The sequence below is a fragment of the Callithrix jacchus genome, chromosome 14 (assembly GCF_049354715.1).
Source record: "Callithrix jacchus isolate 240 chromosome 14, calJac240_pri, whole genome shotgun sequence".
Taxonomy (NCBI): Eukaryota; Metazoa; Chordata; class Mammalia; order Primates; family Cebidae; genus Callithrix; species Callithrix jacchus.
This window is the reverse complement of record NC_133515.1, coordinates 84655784-84670921: the sequence shown is the minus strand read 5'-3', so window position 1 is coordinate 84670921 and position 15138 is coordinate 84655784. Positions and strand designations below refer to the sequence as shown.

General features: G+C 40.7%; 1 protein-coding gene across 17 annotated transcripts in view; it reads left to right on the top strand.

Moving 5' to 3' along the window:
- The window catches only part of LOC128928117 (uncharacterized), a 179065-nt gene extending 164130 nt beyond the window's left edge, over window positions 1–14935 (top strand). For all 17 annotated transcript variants that reach the window (XM_078349596.1, XM_078349599.1, XM_078349595.1 and 14 more), the window contains 2 exons: window positions 6059–6205; window positions 6982–14935. In XM_078349596.1, the coding sequence (XP_078205722.1) occupies window positions 6059–6205; window positions 6982–7005 (171 nt within the window). In that variant the 3' untranslated portion in view covers window positions 7006–14935. The remainder of the gene's footprint in view (window positions 1–6058; window positions 6206–6981) is intronic.
- Window positions 14936–15138: the final 203 nt, after the last annotated feature.

Sequence of the window (15138 nt, the reverse complement as noted above, 5' to 3'; positions counted from 1 at the left end):
CTGAGTATACTTGGCCTTCTTAGGCTGTTTTTTTCCCTTCATTGTAGATGAACCGCCTTTCTAATTAGGTTTCTGAGTCTACGTCCGACTTATTGATTCCCAGTGCTGGGATCCGAGCAACCCACTGTGGCAGCCTAAATAGCAGCGATAAGACTGATGGTACTCTTCTGCCCGGGAATCTCTGGTCTGGCTTCCCTCTTGAGTCCGCAACAAGAGGCTCTGACTTCCCGGAGCTCCAAACTCCGGTCAGTAGGGGAAGCAGTCCCATTGGCTCTGCATGAAGAGCTGCTGCGCCGAGACGCCGACAAAACTACTGCGGCGGCCACAAGATTCGCGCTGGCGACCCATGGGGCTCCTCCACTGGGAATCGGCTGATCGGTGAGTGACGAGAATTCGTCTAAAGATGTGGCGTCATCTCGTTCTCTGAGCTTTCACTGGGAGCTACAGTCCTGAGCTGTTAGTGGTCGGCTATCTTGGATCGATCTTCTAAGGTTAATATTTTTATGTGTCAATTTGATCCTGCCATTTTGATGGTAGCTGGTTGTTTTGCCCATTAGTTGATGCAGTTTCTTCATTGTGTTGATACTCTTTACCATTTGGTACATTTTTGGAGTGGCTGCTACTGGTTGTTCCTTTCCTTGTTTAGTGCTTTCAGGAGCTCTTGTAAGGCAGTTCTGGTGGTGACAAAATCTCTCAGCAATTGTATGTTTGTAAAGCATTTTATTTCTCCTTCACTTATGAAGCTTAGTTTGGCAGGATATGAAATTCTAGGTTGAAAGTTTTTTCTTTAAGGATGTTGAATATTGGCCCCCACTCTCTTCTGGCTTGTAGGGTTTCTGCCAAGAGATCTGCTGTGAGTCTGATGGGCTTCCTTTTGTGGGTAACCTGACCTTTCTCTCAGGCTGCACTTAGGATTTTTTCCTTCATTTCCACCCTGGTGAATCTGATGATTATGTGCCTTGGGGTTGCTATTCTTGATGAGTATCTTTGTGGTGTTCTTTGTATTTCCTGGTCTTGAATATTGGCTTGCCTTGCTAGATTGGGGAAGTTCTCCTGGATAATATCCTGAAGAGTGTTTTCCAGTTTGGATTCATTCTCTCCGTCACATTCAGGCACACCTATCAAATGTAGATTAGGTCTTTTTACATAATCCCATATTTCTTGGAGGCTTTCTTCATTTCTTTTCACTCTTTTTTCTCTATTCTTGCCTTCTCATTTGTTTCATGAGTTGATTCTTCAGTCTCTGATATCATTTCTTCTGCTTGGTCAATTCAGCTATTGAAACTTGTGTATGCTTTGCGAAGTTCTCATGTTGTGTTTTTCAGCTCCATCAAGTCATTTATATTCTTCTCTAAGCTGTTTGTTCTCATTAGCATTTTATCAAACATTTTTTCAAGGTTCTTAGTTTCTTTGAATTGGGTTAGAACATGTTCTTTTAGCTCAGAGAAGTATGTTATTACCCACCTTTTGAAGCCTGTTTCTGTCAATTAATCAGACTCATTTTCTATCCAACTTTGTTCCCTTGCTGGTGAGGAGTTGTGATCCCTTAGAGGAGGAGAGGTGTTCTGGTTTTGGGTGCTTTCATCCTTTTAATTCTGGTTTCTTCCCATCTTTGTGGATTTATCTACCTGTGGTCTTTGTAGTTGGTGACTTTCAGATGGGGTCTCTAAGTGGATGTCCTTTTTGCTGATGTTGAAGTTATTTCTTTCTGTTTTTCGGTTTTCCTTCTAACACTTGGGCCTGTTTGCTGTAGGACTGCTAGAGGTCCACTCCAGACACTGCTTGCTTGGGGCTTACCTGTAGCAGCTGCAGAACAGTAAGGGTTTCTGCCAGTTTCTTCTTCTGTTATCTTGATCCCAGAAGGATACCCACCAGATGTCAGCCTGAGCTTTTCTTTATAATGTGTTTTTGGATATATGGGGGGTAGGAAGCTGCTTGAGGAGACAGTCTGTCTCTTATAGGAGCTCAAGTGCTCAGCTGTGAGCTGTGTTGTTCCTTTCAGAGCTACTGGGCAGGTATGTTTAAGTCTGCTGCAGTGGAACTCATAACTGCCTTTCCCTCCAGGTGTTCTGTCCTGGGAAGGTGGGGCTTTATTTATAAGTTCCTGATGTGTTGCTGCCTTTTTTCAGAGATGTCCTGCCCAGCATGGAGGTAGCCTAGTTACAGTCTGTCAGCAGAGGCATTGCTGAGCTGTCATGGGCTATGCCCAGCTGCTGTGGGAATTTCCTTGTGACTTTGTTTACAGAGGTATAGTTAGAACTGGTCTGCCTCAGTAATGTCAGACTGCATCTGTAATGGTGGACTGCCTCAGTAATGGCAGATTGCCTCAGTAATGGTAGACTGCCTCAGTAGTGGTGGACTGCCTTGGTAATGGCAGATGCCCTTCCCATGCCAGGTCCAGCTGGGCTTTCTGTGAAACTCTCAATCCAGAGCATTTCAGATTGCTGGTCTTTGTGGGGGTGGGACCCACTGAGCCAGATTACCTGGCTCCCACTTTCTACCCCCTTTTCTTCAGTTGAATGTGTGGCTCTGTCTCCAAGGTGTTCGAGGAGCCAGTTGAAATGGCCACCTAGACTTTTGTGAGTTTTTGTGTGGAGACCCAATGCACTGGCTGAAACAGCCATGCTGGAAACTTGTGGCGCTTTTCAGCCTGGGAATCTCCTGGTCTGTGGGCTGTAATAACTCATTTGGAAATGTGGTGATCACTCACCCTCTGCATTGTTCTCACTGGGAACTGCACTCCAGAGCTGTTCCTATTCAGCCATCTGGAGCTACATTTCTTAATGAGAGGAGAGGGTGGGAAGAGTTAGAACCATCTTCGACATCAGTCTACATTCCCTCCTGCAGGAAGACAGTGTTGAATTTTATTAAAAGCATTTTCTGCTTCTATTGAGATAATAATGTGATTTTTGTCTTTATTTCAGTTTATGTAATAAATCACTTTTATTGATTTGCATATGTTAACCAGCCTTGCATCCCAGGAATAAAATCTACTTGATCATGGTGGATTAGCTTTTTGATGTGCTGCTGAATTTGGTTTGCTAGTATTTTCTTGCAGATTTTTGTATCTACGTTGGGATATTGGCTTGAAGTTTTCTTTCTTTGTTTTGTCTCTGCCAGATTTCAGTATCAGGATGATGCTGGCCTCATAAGATGAGTTAGGGAAGAGTCCCTCCACAATTTTTTGGAATAGTTTCAGTTGGAATGGTGCTAGCTTTTCTTTTATACATCCAGTAGAATTTGGCTGTATATTCATCTGGCCTGAACTTTTTTTGGTGTGTAGACTTTTTGTTACTGATTCAATTTCAGAAGTCATTATTTTTCTGTTCAGGTTTCTTCCTGGTTCAATCTTTGGAGATTGTATGTTTCCAGAAATTTATTCATTTCTTTTAGGTTTTTTAGTTTGTGGACATAGAGGTGTTTATAATAGTCTCTGAGGATTTTTTTTTTTTTGTATTTCTGTGGGGTCACTGGTAGTATTCCCTTTGTCATCTCAGACTGTGTTTATTTTGATCTTCTCTTTCTTTTTCTTTATTATTCTATCTAGTGGTCAGTCAATATCATTTATTCTTTCAAAAAATTAATTTTTGGCTTCTCTGATCTTTTGTATGGTACTTTTTATCTCAGTTCCCTTCAGGTAAGCTCTAATTTTCATTTCTTTTCTTCTGCTAGCTTTGGAGTTGATTTGCTCTTGTTTTTCTCATTCCTCTAGGTATAATGTTAGGTTATTAATTTGTGCTCTTTCTAAGTTTTTGATGTGTGTTTAGTGCTATAAACTTTTCTCTTAACATTGCTTTAGCTGTGTCCCAGAGATTCTGGTATGTTGTTTCTTTGTTTTCTTTTGTATCAAAGAATTTTTTTGAAACAAAAAAAAATGACCTGCTCCATAGGTCATTCAGGAGCAGGTTGTTTGTTGTGTCATTTTAGCTGCTCAAATTGTTCTATTATTTCCTTAAATAACCATTTTTTAAAACCATGACATGACATAATATTAGTTTTTTATTATTTGAGTTGCATTGGTTGCTTTATTAAATACTAGGGTCTAATCCAAGAGTATCTATTGGCTTAATATGGTAGCTCACACCTGTGCTCACAATGCTTTGGGTACCTGAGGAAGGAGAATTGCTTGAAGGCAGAAGTTTGAGGCTGTAGTGAGCTACAGTTGTGACACTGTACTCCAGCCTGGTAAACAGGCTGTCTCAAAACCAAACCAAAGCAAATAAAAAAGAGCATCATATTTCATTAAATTCAAATATCAGTACCATAATGTATTATAGTCCTTTCAAATATAAACTTTTAATTTTAGATGTATGGAAAAATTCTGAGGATAGTCTATAAAAATTTCTCATACCCCACACCCAGTTTTCCCTATTATTAACACCTTATATTATCATGCCACAAACATTTGTGTGTGCAGACACAAAAAAAACAATATTGACAGGTTATTAACTAAAACCCACACTTTATTCAGATTTCCTTATTTTTGAATGAGTGTCTGTGTTGTGTTTCAGGATCCTGTCCAGGATACCATACCATATTTAGTTGTCATGTCTCATCAGGATCCTTCTGGTTTGTTTTACTTTTTTGTGTGTGACAGTTTCTCAGATTTAGTTTGTTTTCAATGAGATTGAAAGTTTTGATGAGTATTATTCAGATATTTTGTGGAATGTTTCTGAACTTAGATATGTCTGTCTTTTCCCCCATGATTATATTGGGGCTATGGATTGTTAGGGGAGGAATACAATGTAGGTAAAGCATCATTTTCAACACGTTTTATGAAAGATACCATCAACATTACTGTCTTAGTTTGTTCATGCTACTATCCTAAAATACCTAAGTCTAGGTAATTTATAAACAACAGAAATTTATTTCTCAAAGTTCTGGAGGCTGGGAAGTCCAAGATCAATGTGTCTATAGGCTCAGTGTCTGGTGGGGTCCTACTCTCTTTGATTCCAAGATGATGCCTTGTTACTGCATTTTCCTGAGGGATGAATTATGTGTCCTCATACAGTAGAATGGTGGAGGGGAAAAAAGGGCATCAGCTATTTTCTTCCAATCTATTGTTTTTAAATAAGGTGCTAATCCATTTATAAGGGCAGAGCCCTTGTAAATTAGTCAATTCTCAAAAGGTTCCTCTTCTTAATTCCACTATGATGGGTATTCAGTTTCAACATGAATATTGAAAGTAAGTAGAGGAAAAAACTTGCCCAACAAGTGGATTCTGAGGCATTTTAAATGTTAGACGTCAAGAAATGGAAAAGGAATCATCAAAGGAAGATGAGTAGAATGGCCAATAAGGTAGAAGGAAACCATGGGAATGTGATATCTTGAGAGCCAAATAGAGAAAGAAAGGATAAACGAATCAAATCATTCACCTTCTCTGTTCCATCCCCAGTATGCAAGACAATGCCAGAAGGAATGGCATTGCTTGGTGTCCAACACATTCATGATCTCCAAAAATAACTTTCAGTACTATTCACTGTTGCGGCTCTTCTAAACCTTCACCCCTCTTGATTTCCTCTCCTTCAAAATGGTTTGTCTTCTACTTCACAGAGAGACCTGATATGATCAGTCTTTAACTTCCCCGACTTACCAGTTTTGTACCTATGTCTGTCTATATGTGCATCTACTTTCACCCTCCTCTCTCAGCCTTGGGGATGGGTGGACTGTTTTCTGTTCAACACGTGTCTCCCCACAGCGAGCATTTTTGTTCAAGTGTCACAAGTCCCCTGTTGAAAATTGCTTATTAGTTTCCTTTATCTTTATATTTTTAATTTCTCTCTATCTAGTAGGTTCTTTCCAGTGGAATGGGGGAAGTTGAACTGAAGAAATGTAGAAGAGCTTATGCTTATTATTTATGTATTCTTCTAAAGGATGGAGGGGAATTCTGCCTACCCTTAGGGAGAAGACAACATTGAAGCAATGCTACTTCACTGAAGCTTCCTGCTACTTCCTCCTACTTCCTCAACATGAGTGGGATGATTTATCTTGCTGGTGAGATCAGGGCAAGAGGCAATGCTCATGAGTGGTCTGTTTTTCTGCTTTCTCTCCTGTACAGCCAGCTGTTTTGATTGGTGAGATTTGGGGTTCTTTCCAGATTGTCTCCTCTATGCAAAATGCTGGTGGAGACGATGATGTGCCTGCTCAGGCCCCACAGCTTCCCATCCTCTGCCTGGAACTGAGTGAGATACTTTGGCTGTTGGAGGTAAGTTAGAAAGCACATTTCAGGCTGGGCACAGTGGCTCTTGCCTGTAGTCCCAGCACTTTGGGAGGCCAAGGCAGGTGGGTCACCTCAAGTCAGGAGTTCAAGATCAGCCTGGCCAACATGGTGAAACAAAGTCTCTACTAAAAATACAAAAATTAGCCAGTCATGGTGGTGGGCATCTGTAATCTCAGCTACTCAGGAGGCTGAGGCAGGAGAATCGCTTGAACCCAGGAGGCAGAGGTTGCAGTGAGTTGAGATCATGCCATTGCACTCCAGCCTAGGGGACAAGAGTGAAACTCCATCTAAAAAAAAAAGCACATTTCAATTTCTAGTGTAAGCTTTGTTCTCTATTTCAACTTTATTATGAACATAACTGATATTTCCCCTCCTATTTGACTCATATTTGGTTCAGAACTTGGAGAAGAAGAAAGCTGTGATTAATTAGTACCTGCAACTTTCAACATATAATGCTAGGAAACCTTCAGAGTAGATTCTCATTTGGAGACAAGATTATCCTATGGCAAGAAAGAGCCTTCTTGTGTGACCAGAGAAGAGGATTTAGTATGTCTCTGATCTGTGTGGTTTGCTGTACATCGTTGAGAGCAGATATTGTGGGTGTGCCTGATACTGGCATTAAATAAGAGTGTTTTCGTTCTAGTAAAGGCTCGCTTCAGAACAGGTGGTGCTTCACTATAAAGCCTTTTTAGACTTAAGTGGATGCAACATGCTTTTTATCAATTTGTTTTAAATATTTGTTATATATTTTTTAAATCCAGGCTTGCCAGATGTTACTGCTATGAAAAGATGGGGACAAAGAAGCACTTCTGAAGTCCGATGAACTACATGTTACTCAAGCTCATCAAATTCATGCAGCAAATGCTTGTGGTGTTCTGCTCTGGATCCCCCAGCACTCACCCCTGTACCAGCTGATAGCTCCCTACTATGACAACGCTGAACTAAATTCAGTCCTGGGTGCTTTTTCCACTATTATGTTTGCTCCAGTTCCTGCTGCCATTGTTGTAAATAAAAGATGCAGGTTTTACACAGCAGAGTGAACCTCTCACCTGAAAGTAGTATATTCTTGCTAATGCTTTGAGATGTGCAACTGCTGGATTCCTCATACTTCTGCTTATGTGGTTTCAGCCCAATCTCAATCCTGTTTATCCTAATTTCTGGCCCCATTTTTGCAAACAACAGGTATAACTTTTCCCCTTCTGATGAGTCCCATATCTTTGGAACTGTATGTTTTTGCTGGCATATTATGAACTAAGCTGTTGCTAGGTCTTAAAAAAAAACTTTCTGAACTTCTTTTTCTTTCTCACGCTAGTTTATAGCCTGATTTCAGCTACTTTTGGTAACCCTTATACATATTCTGGAGTTTGAAAATGTTATCTATCTCCTAGTTGTGTTAAAAATGGAGGCTGGGCATGGTGACTCATGCCTGTAATCCCAGCACTTTGGGAGGTCAAGGTAGGCAGATAACCTGAGGTTGGGAGTTTGAGACCAGCCTGGCCAACATGGTGAAACCCCTTTTCTACTAAAAGTGCAAAAATTATGTGGGCATGATGGCGGGCACCTGTAATCCTAGCTACTCTGGAGATTGAGGCAGAAGAACCGCTTTAACCCAAGAAACAGAGGTTGCAGTGAGCTGAGATCATGCCATTGCACTCCAGCCTGAGCCATAGAGCAAAACTCCAACTCAAAAAAAAAAGGAGTTTTCAGGATATTTTATTCTACTTACTCTCAGTGTCTTCTTGCAAGAGGACAAAAGGTAACACCTTGGCTTATGCAGTTATGTTCATACCAGAAGTTTTGGGAGTTGCATCATTCAGGATACATAGAAAGTCAAGAATTATACCGATTATTTCATCAGAAACAATCTAATGTAAAGAAAGACGAGAGAGTGAGGTATTTTAGAGGCAACAATAGCAGAAAGAAGTTACTATTCCTTTTGTTGAGGATACAAAGAAAAGTATTTGGGATTCATAAAACCTCAAGGCATTAATGAACAGTCCTTGTAGATTTGGGACTCAAACTGAGATGGAGGGACAATTTTTGACTGGTACTTGTACTTCAAGAATTTGGAATACACTTCCATGATATTGGGACTCAGACTTCTGAACAATTGATAGCTACTTGATTGGAGCTGGTGTCTCTGGTCTTGCAAGAGGAAACCCTTGGAGTTAGGACAGACTTCTGAAGAAAAGGTGTTGGCTGGTTGGTGTTGGCAGCTTTAGGGCAGTGGTGCTGGGGGTGAGGAAATGAGGACCATTTTGTTAGTGTGTGAAAAATGCAAATTGGAAGAAACAAGTAAACTAGAATCAACTGGTGCTCTTAGTTCATTGATGAACCATTGCCATAGTGACATTGCTAGGATCAGGGAATAAACAGGAAGGAGCAAGTTTTTTGTTTCTCCTCCAGGTTCCTAGTCTCACACTAGTGCAGAGAGTCTCATACATTGGCAGAGAGGAACAGGGAGCCAGTGCCATAAAGAAAAGAACAGAGTCTGGATTTAAAATTATGGGACAACAGTTCAGTGTCCTTTTTATGTAAAAGCACATAGTTTTCTCTAATTCTGACAACATCTGCATTTTTGTTTTTTAGCTGCTTCATTCTCACTTTCTTGTGTAGACTAAGTTTGGCACTTCTGAACATATTCTCGATGGTCTTTATCCTTTTATGCTGTGTGCCTTTTTAGTTTGATCTTCTGACCCACTAATTTGCATTTTAACTATATTCAATCAGGTAATGAATAACTAAATTTTTTATTTCAATAATTTCTTTTCATTTCTAAGGCCTTGAACAGATTCTTTTTCATATCTGTTCTTGTTTTATGGGTACATAAATGTCCCTCCTCATCTCTCTGCTATAATGTCTTTATTTTAGAGTGCTGGGTCTTAATTTTGTTGGCCATAGAAGTTTCATGTTTTTAGATTTGAAAAAAATATAACTGGAAATATGCTGCTAGATACTGAATGCATATTTTGACAAACTCAAATGCAAATACGTCCTTGCAAAATTCATCAATTGGCCAACTTTAAAATCTGCCTGTTTCCCAATAGAATCTCACATCAATATTCTCCTTAGCCAATGTAGTTGATGAATGGAAAACAGTGAGGGCTGGGTGTGGTGGCTCATGCCTGTCATCACAGCACTTTGGGAGTCCAAGGTTGGTGGATTGCTTGACACCAAAAGTTTGAGACCAGTCTGAGCAACATGGCGAAATCCCGTCTCTACAAAAAATAAAAATTAGCTGAATGTGGTGGCGTGGGCCTATAGTCCCAGTTGGTGGGAGAATCACTTGCATCCCAGAGATGGAGGCTACAGTTGTCACTACACTCTAGCCTGGGCAGCAGAGCAAGATGCTATCTCAAAAAAGAAAAGAAAAAGAAAATAAAAAACAATGACTAATTTTCTGAACTCAGAGGGATAGCAGCAGCTGGCTAGGGCAGACTTCTGATGCTGTTCATAGCTTTGAACTTGCTGAAGGCCTGCATGGGGCTCATGTGCTTCTCTTCCTGGCATTTGATGGAAGTCACATGGGATGCCTTCATTGTTTGTACCATGATGTTTATCGTACAAACAATGTTCATCAAGTCCTTGGCTGCTGGATCAGGGATATGATAGTGTCCATCTTGGAGACGACAGGCTCCTCACTGAGGTTATGAACCACAGCCTTGATTTTGTTGTAGATGTTGAGGTGGTTCCAATGGAGGGTGATATGCTGCAGGTGGGATAGCAAGTGCAGCTTGCAGGCTGAGTCTGATCAGTGGTTTGTAATGATAAAGTTAAGGTCATCCATTCTAGATCTTGTCTTAGCAATTTTCTTGGCTGCACTGATCTTGTTTGATGAAGCTTTGAGCAGTCCTTCACATTGGGCAAAGTCAGTCATCTCTATCATTAGCATGTACATTAGCATAAGTTGGCTTGGCCAGCATGATGATGTCATTGCCACCATTACCCATTTGGACATGTCAGCATCCATATTGCTCTTTTTTTTCTTCTTCTACCTCTTTGAACCAATTTACTCAATGGTAAATTGCATTTATTGTTTGTCTTTTATGTCTTGCTCTTCAGAAACCTGAAAATTCTTATCTATGGGATAATTTTTTAAGAATAGATTTCCTTTTCCATAATGGTCTTTGTACATCTCACAAAAGAAGATGGGGTGAAGCTGCTATTCAGTTTTATGCTTTGTACTGTTTTCTCTGAGAGCTGGGTGGGTGGGATATCCTCTTAGATATGAGGCACCATCTATCAGTTTTCTGAGCTAAACTGTTAATCTTCTTCTGAAATTATCAGATACAAGGTGCTGATCCACCTGTAGACATTTTCTGTTGCAGGTGATTGGCCTGCAGAAGGCAGGCGGAGATCTATAGTTAGTCAACCAGTCTGGTTGCTTCCCCTGAAGTATTCCCATAAATCTCATTATGTGGTGGCCTCCTGATCCCAGCTCCTGCCACCTCCAGATATAGAGCTCCCAAGACATTGCTAGCACTTTTTGGAGTTGTGCCCTCTTCTGGGTTCTCATTTGTGACATGGTGTGTGGTTTTCCCTCTTCTCTCCAATTCTGTCTCTTCTCAGTATCTTGAAGATTCCCCACAATTTCTGATTCTTTGAAGCTTCCATCTTGTTTCAGAGTGGAGCTCTGTACTTACTAAATTTTAATAATTATCTTTTACATTATTTTTAGGGTTGGTGAAACTAGAGCATATTAAGTGTATTTGGCTTAGAATATAAAAACTAGAAGTATTTCCTGGAATTTTATATGGTGGAAGTGAGAAGGTGATGGTTTACTACTTGTCAGCTCATGGAACTGGAATTTTTACCATGACTATGTGTTCCATAGAGAAACTATCTAGAGGAGAAAAGGATGAAACTAAAGAGAGGAGAGAGAGAAGGCTATGACGGTGCAGACAGCGTGCAGTTCTCGAGATTCATGGAGTTACTCTGGCCCTTACTATTCTTTATTCACTTTAGTGATCCATCCCAGGATCCCTGTGGTTTACCTCCCCTACACTGGATTTTACCTGTTTCACTTTTTCTTTGGCCTTGAGGTGCCTGATGTGTTCATCTATAAATGAGAAAAATAAACCTATGTCACCATCTCATGGGTGACAACCCAGAGGAGGGCACAACTACAAAAGGTGCCAGCAATGTTTTGGGAGCTCTGTGTCTGCAGGTTTGTTTTCCCTGTCTATAGCTGTACCTCAGAAAATAGTTTATCCTATTTAGGGGACCCTCTCAATTGTTTCATTTTGAATAACAATGTACAGTGATACCTGGGGAGCACATAAGCCTGAAGTAACCTTAATCCATTGCTAGTTTTGGGTACTGATGGCAAATACTTGATTAGAAATGTGGAACACTAACAGTGACAAAAGAGTGTTAGTGTTTGTCATTGTTTCAAAAGACAAATTAATGTAATGTCGGATGTCATAATAATACAGTGAAAAATTTATGGACATCAGAAATATGCAACTCTAGAATGAATGGGGAAAAATAGCTGTTATACATTATATGAATATCCTTATGGTTTGGGACAAAACTTGCAGGGAGAGTATCATACACAGATTCAATAAATGCTGTACTGAAAAATCTAGAAATAACAATGATACACTCTGGGAAATTTGTGTGAATGATTCAGTGATAGTGAGAATGCATCAGAAGAGTGTGATAAGGAAATGTATAGTATTCATTATAAAAAGGTTATCCCAGTAGTTTTCAATTACATTATTTTAATTATAATTTTAAATATAGAGTAACAATAATATCAAGTATTGATACATAGGTATTTGATTATTTTTCATCAATTTCTAAAAAAAAGTATTCATTTGGAAAATTGCACACATCCCGGTGCCTTTTCAGCAGGCAACTAAAACACCTGGGATAGAGTCAACCGCTCAACTTAAAAAAAATAAAAGAGAGACAGAGAAAGGGCTCTGAGGCAGGGAGCCAGGTGATCAGGCTCAGCGGGTCCCACCACCACAGAGACAAACAAAACGGCGATCCGAAATGCTCGGGGTTGAGAATTTCACATGGGGCACAGCTGAATCCAGGATGGTGCAGCTCGGTGGGGGAGGGGCGTCCGCCACTACCGAGGCATTCCGCGCCTACTGAGGTACACTCCCATTGCTGATGCAGCCTGCCGCTGCCAAGGCAACCCACCATAACAGAGAGAGCAGGGTGGAGCCCACGGGAAACAGGCCAGAGCCCACAGCAACAGGGCAAAGCCCACGACAGTAGGGTGGAGCGCCCGGCAGCAGGGTGGACCCCGCAGTAGAAGGGTGGAGCCTCGGCAGGCAAATAGGGACTAGACTGCTTCCTAGCTGGGCAGGACAGTGCAACAGATACTCATAAAGAAAGCTCTAACTCCCCAAGACAGAGCATCTGAGGAAAAAAAGGGGATTTATAAGTTCTGCTGCAGCAGACATAAACGCACCTGCCTAACAGCCCTGAATGAACAACGGTGCTCACAGCTCAGTACTTGAGCTCCTATAAAGTACAGTCCATCTCCTCAAGCAGCTCCCTCACCCCTGTATATCCAAAGAGTCACCTCAGAAAGGACTGATCAGACTGACAATTGGCGGGCATCATTCTGGGACAAAGATAGCAGAAGAAGAAACTGGTAGCATCCCTCACTGTTCTGCAGCTGCTGCAGGTCTACCCCAGACAAGCAGGGCCTGGAGTGGACCTCAGCAGTTGTACAGCAGAGGAACTAGACTGTTAGAAGGAAAACTAAGCATCAGAAATACTTCATCATCAACAACCTGGGCGTCCACTCAGGTGGACCCAATCGAAAAGTCAGCAACTACTCAGACGACAGGTTGATAAATCCACAAAGGTGGGAAGAAACCAGAGCAAAAAGGAGGAAACCACCAGAAACCAAAACACCTCACCTCTACAAAGGACCAAAACTCCTCACCAACAAGGGAACAAAGCTGGAAGGAGAATGAGTGTAACGAAATGACAGAATTACACCTCAGAAGGTGGATAATGAGAAACTTCTGTGAGATAAAAGAACATGTTCTAAATCAATGCAAAGAAACTAAAAACCTTGAAAAAAGATTTGAAAAAAGATTCAAGGAAATAATAACAAGAATGGATAACTTAGAGAGGAATATGAATGAATTGAAGGAGCTGAAAAACACAACACGAGAACGTCACGAAGCATGCACAAGTTTCAACAGCCGAATAGACCAAGCAGAAGAAAGGATATCAGAAGTCGAAGATCAACTCAATGAAATAAAATGAGAAACCAAGATTAGAGAAAAAAGCGCAAAAAGAATTGAACAAAGTCTCCAAGAAATGTGAGACTATGTGAAGAGACCTAACCTACGTTTGATAGGTGTACCAGAATGTGACAAAGAGAATGAATCCAAGCTGGAAAATACTCTTCAGGACATCATCCAGGAAAATTTCCCCCACCTAGCAAGACAAGCCAACACTCAATTGCAGGAAATACAGAGAACACCACAAAGATATTCTGCAAGGAGAGCAACCCCAAGGCACATAATCGCCAGATTTACCAGGGTTGAAATGAAGGAGAAAATACTAAGGGCAGCAAGAGAGAAAGGTTGGGTCACCCACAAAGGGAAGCCCATCAGACTCACAGCAGATCTCTCGGCAGAAACTCTACAAGCCAGAAGAGAGTGGGGGCCAATATTTAACATCCTTAAAGAAAAAAACTTTCAACCCAGAATTTTATATCCAGCCAAACTGAGCTTCATAAGTGAAGGAAAAATAAAATCCTTTGCAAACAAGCAAGTACTCAGAGATTTTGTCAGCACCAGGCCTGCTCAACAAGAGCTCCTGAAAGAGGCACTGTACATCGAATGAAACAACCAGTACCAGCCATTCTAAAAACATGCCAAATGCTAAAGAGCATCAACAAAATGAAGAATCTGCATCAACTAATGGGAAATACAGCCAGCTAGCATCAAAATGGCAGTTTCAAATTCACATATAACAATATTAACCCTAAATGTAAATGGGCTAAATGCACCAATCAAAACACACAGACTGGCAAACTGGATAAAAAGTCAAAACCCATCAGTGTGCTGTATCCAGGAAACGCATCTCACATGCAAGGATACACAAAGGCTCAAAATAAAGGGATGGAGGAAGATTTACCAAGCAAATGGAGAGCAAAAAAAAAGCAGGCGTTGCAATTCTCGTCTTTGATAAAATAGATTTTAAAGCAACAAAGATCAAAGGAGACAAAGAAGGCCATTACATAATGGTAAAAGGATCGATACAACAAGAAGAGCTAATGATCCTAAATATATATGGACCCAATACAGGAGCACCCAGATATATAAGGCAAGTTCTTAATGACTTAAAAAGAGACTTAGACTCCCACACAATAATAGTGGGAGACTTTAACACTCCACTGTCAATATTAGACCGATCAACCAGACAGAAAATTAACAAGGATATCCAGGGTTTGAACTCAGACCTGAAACAAGCAAACCTGATAGACATTTACAGAACTCTCCACCCCAAATCCACAGAATATACATTCTTCTCAGCACCACATCACACCTACTCCAAAATCGACCACATAATTGGAAGTAAAGCACTCCTCAGCAAATGCAAAACAACTGAAATCATAACAAACAGTCTCTCAGACCATTGCAATCAAGTTAGAATCAGAATTCAGAAACTAACTCAGAACTGCACAGCTTCATGGAAACTGAACAACTGGCTCTTGAATGTTGATTGGATAAACAATGAAATGAAGGCAAAAATAAAGAAGTTCTTCCAAACCAAAGAGAACGAAAACAGAACATACCAGAATCTCTGGGACACATTTAAAGCAGTCTCCAGAGGAAAATATATAGCAATAAGCACCCACATGAGAAGAGTGGAGAGATCCAAAATTGACACCCTATCATCAAAATTGAAAGAGCTAGAGGAGCAAGATCAAAAAA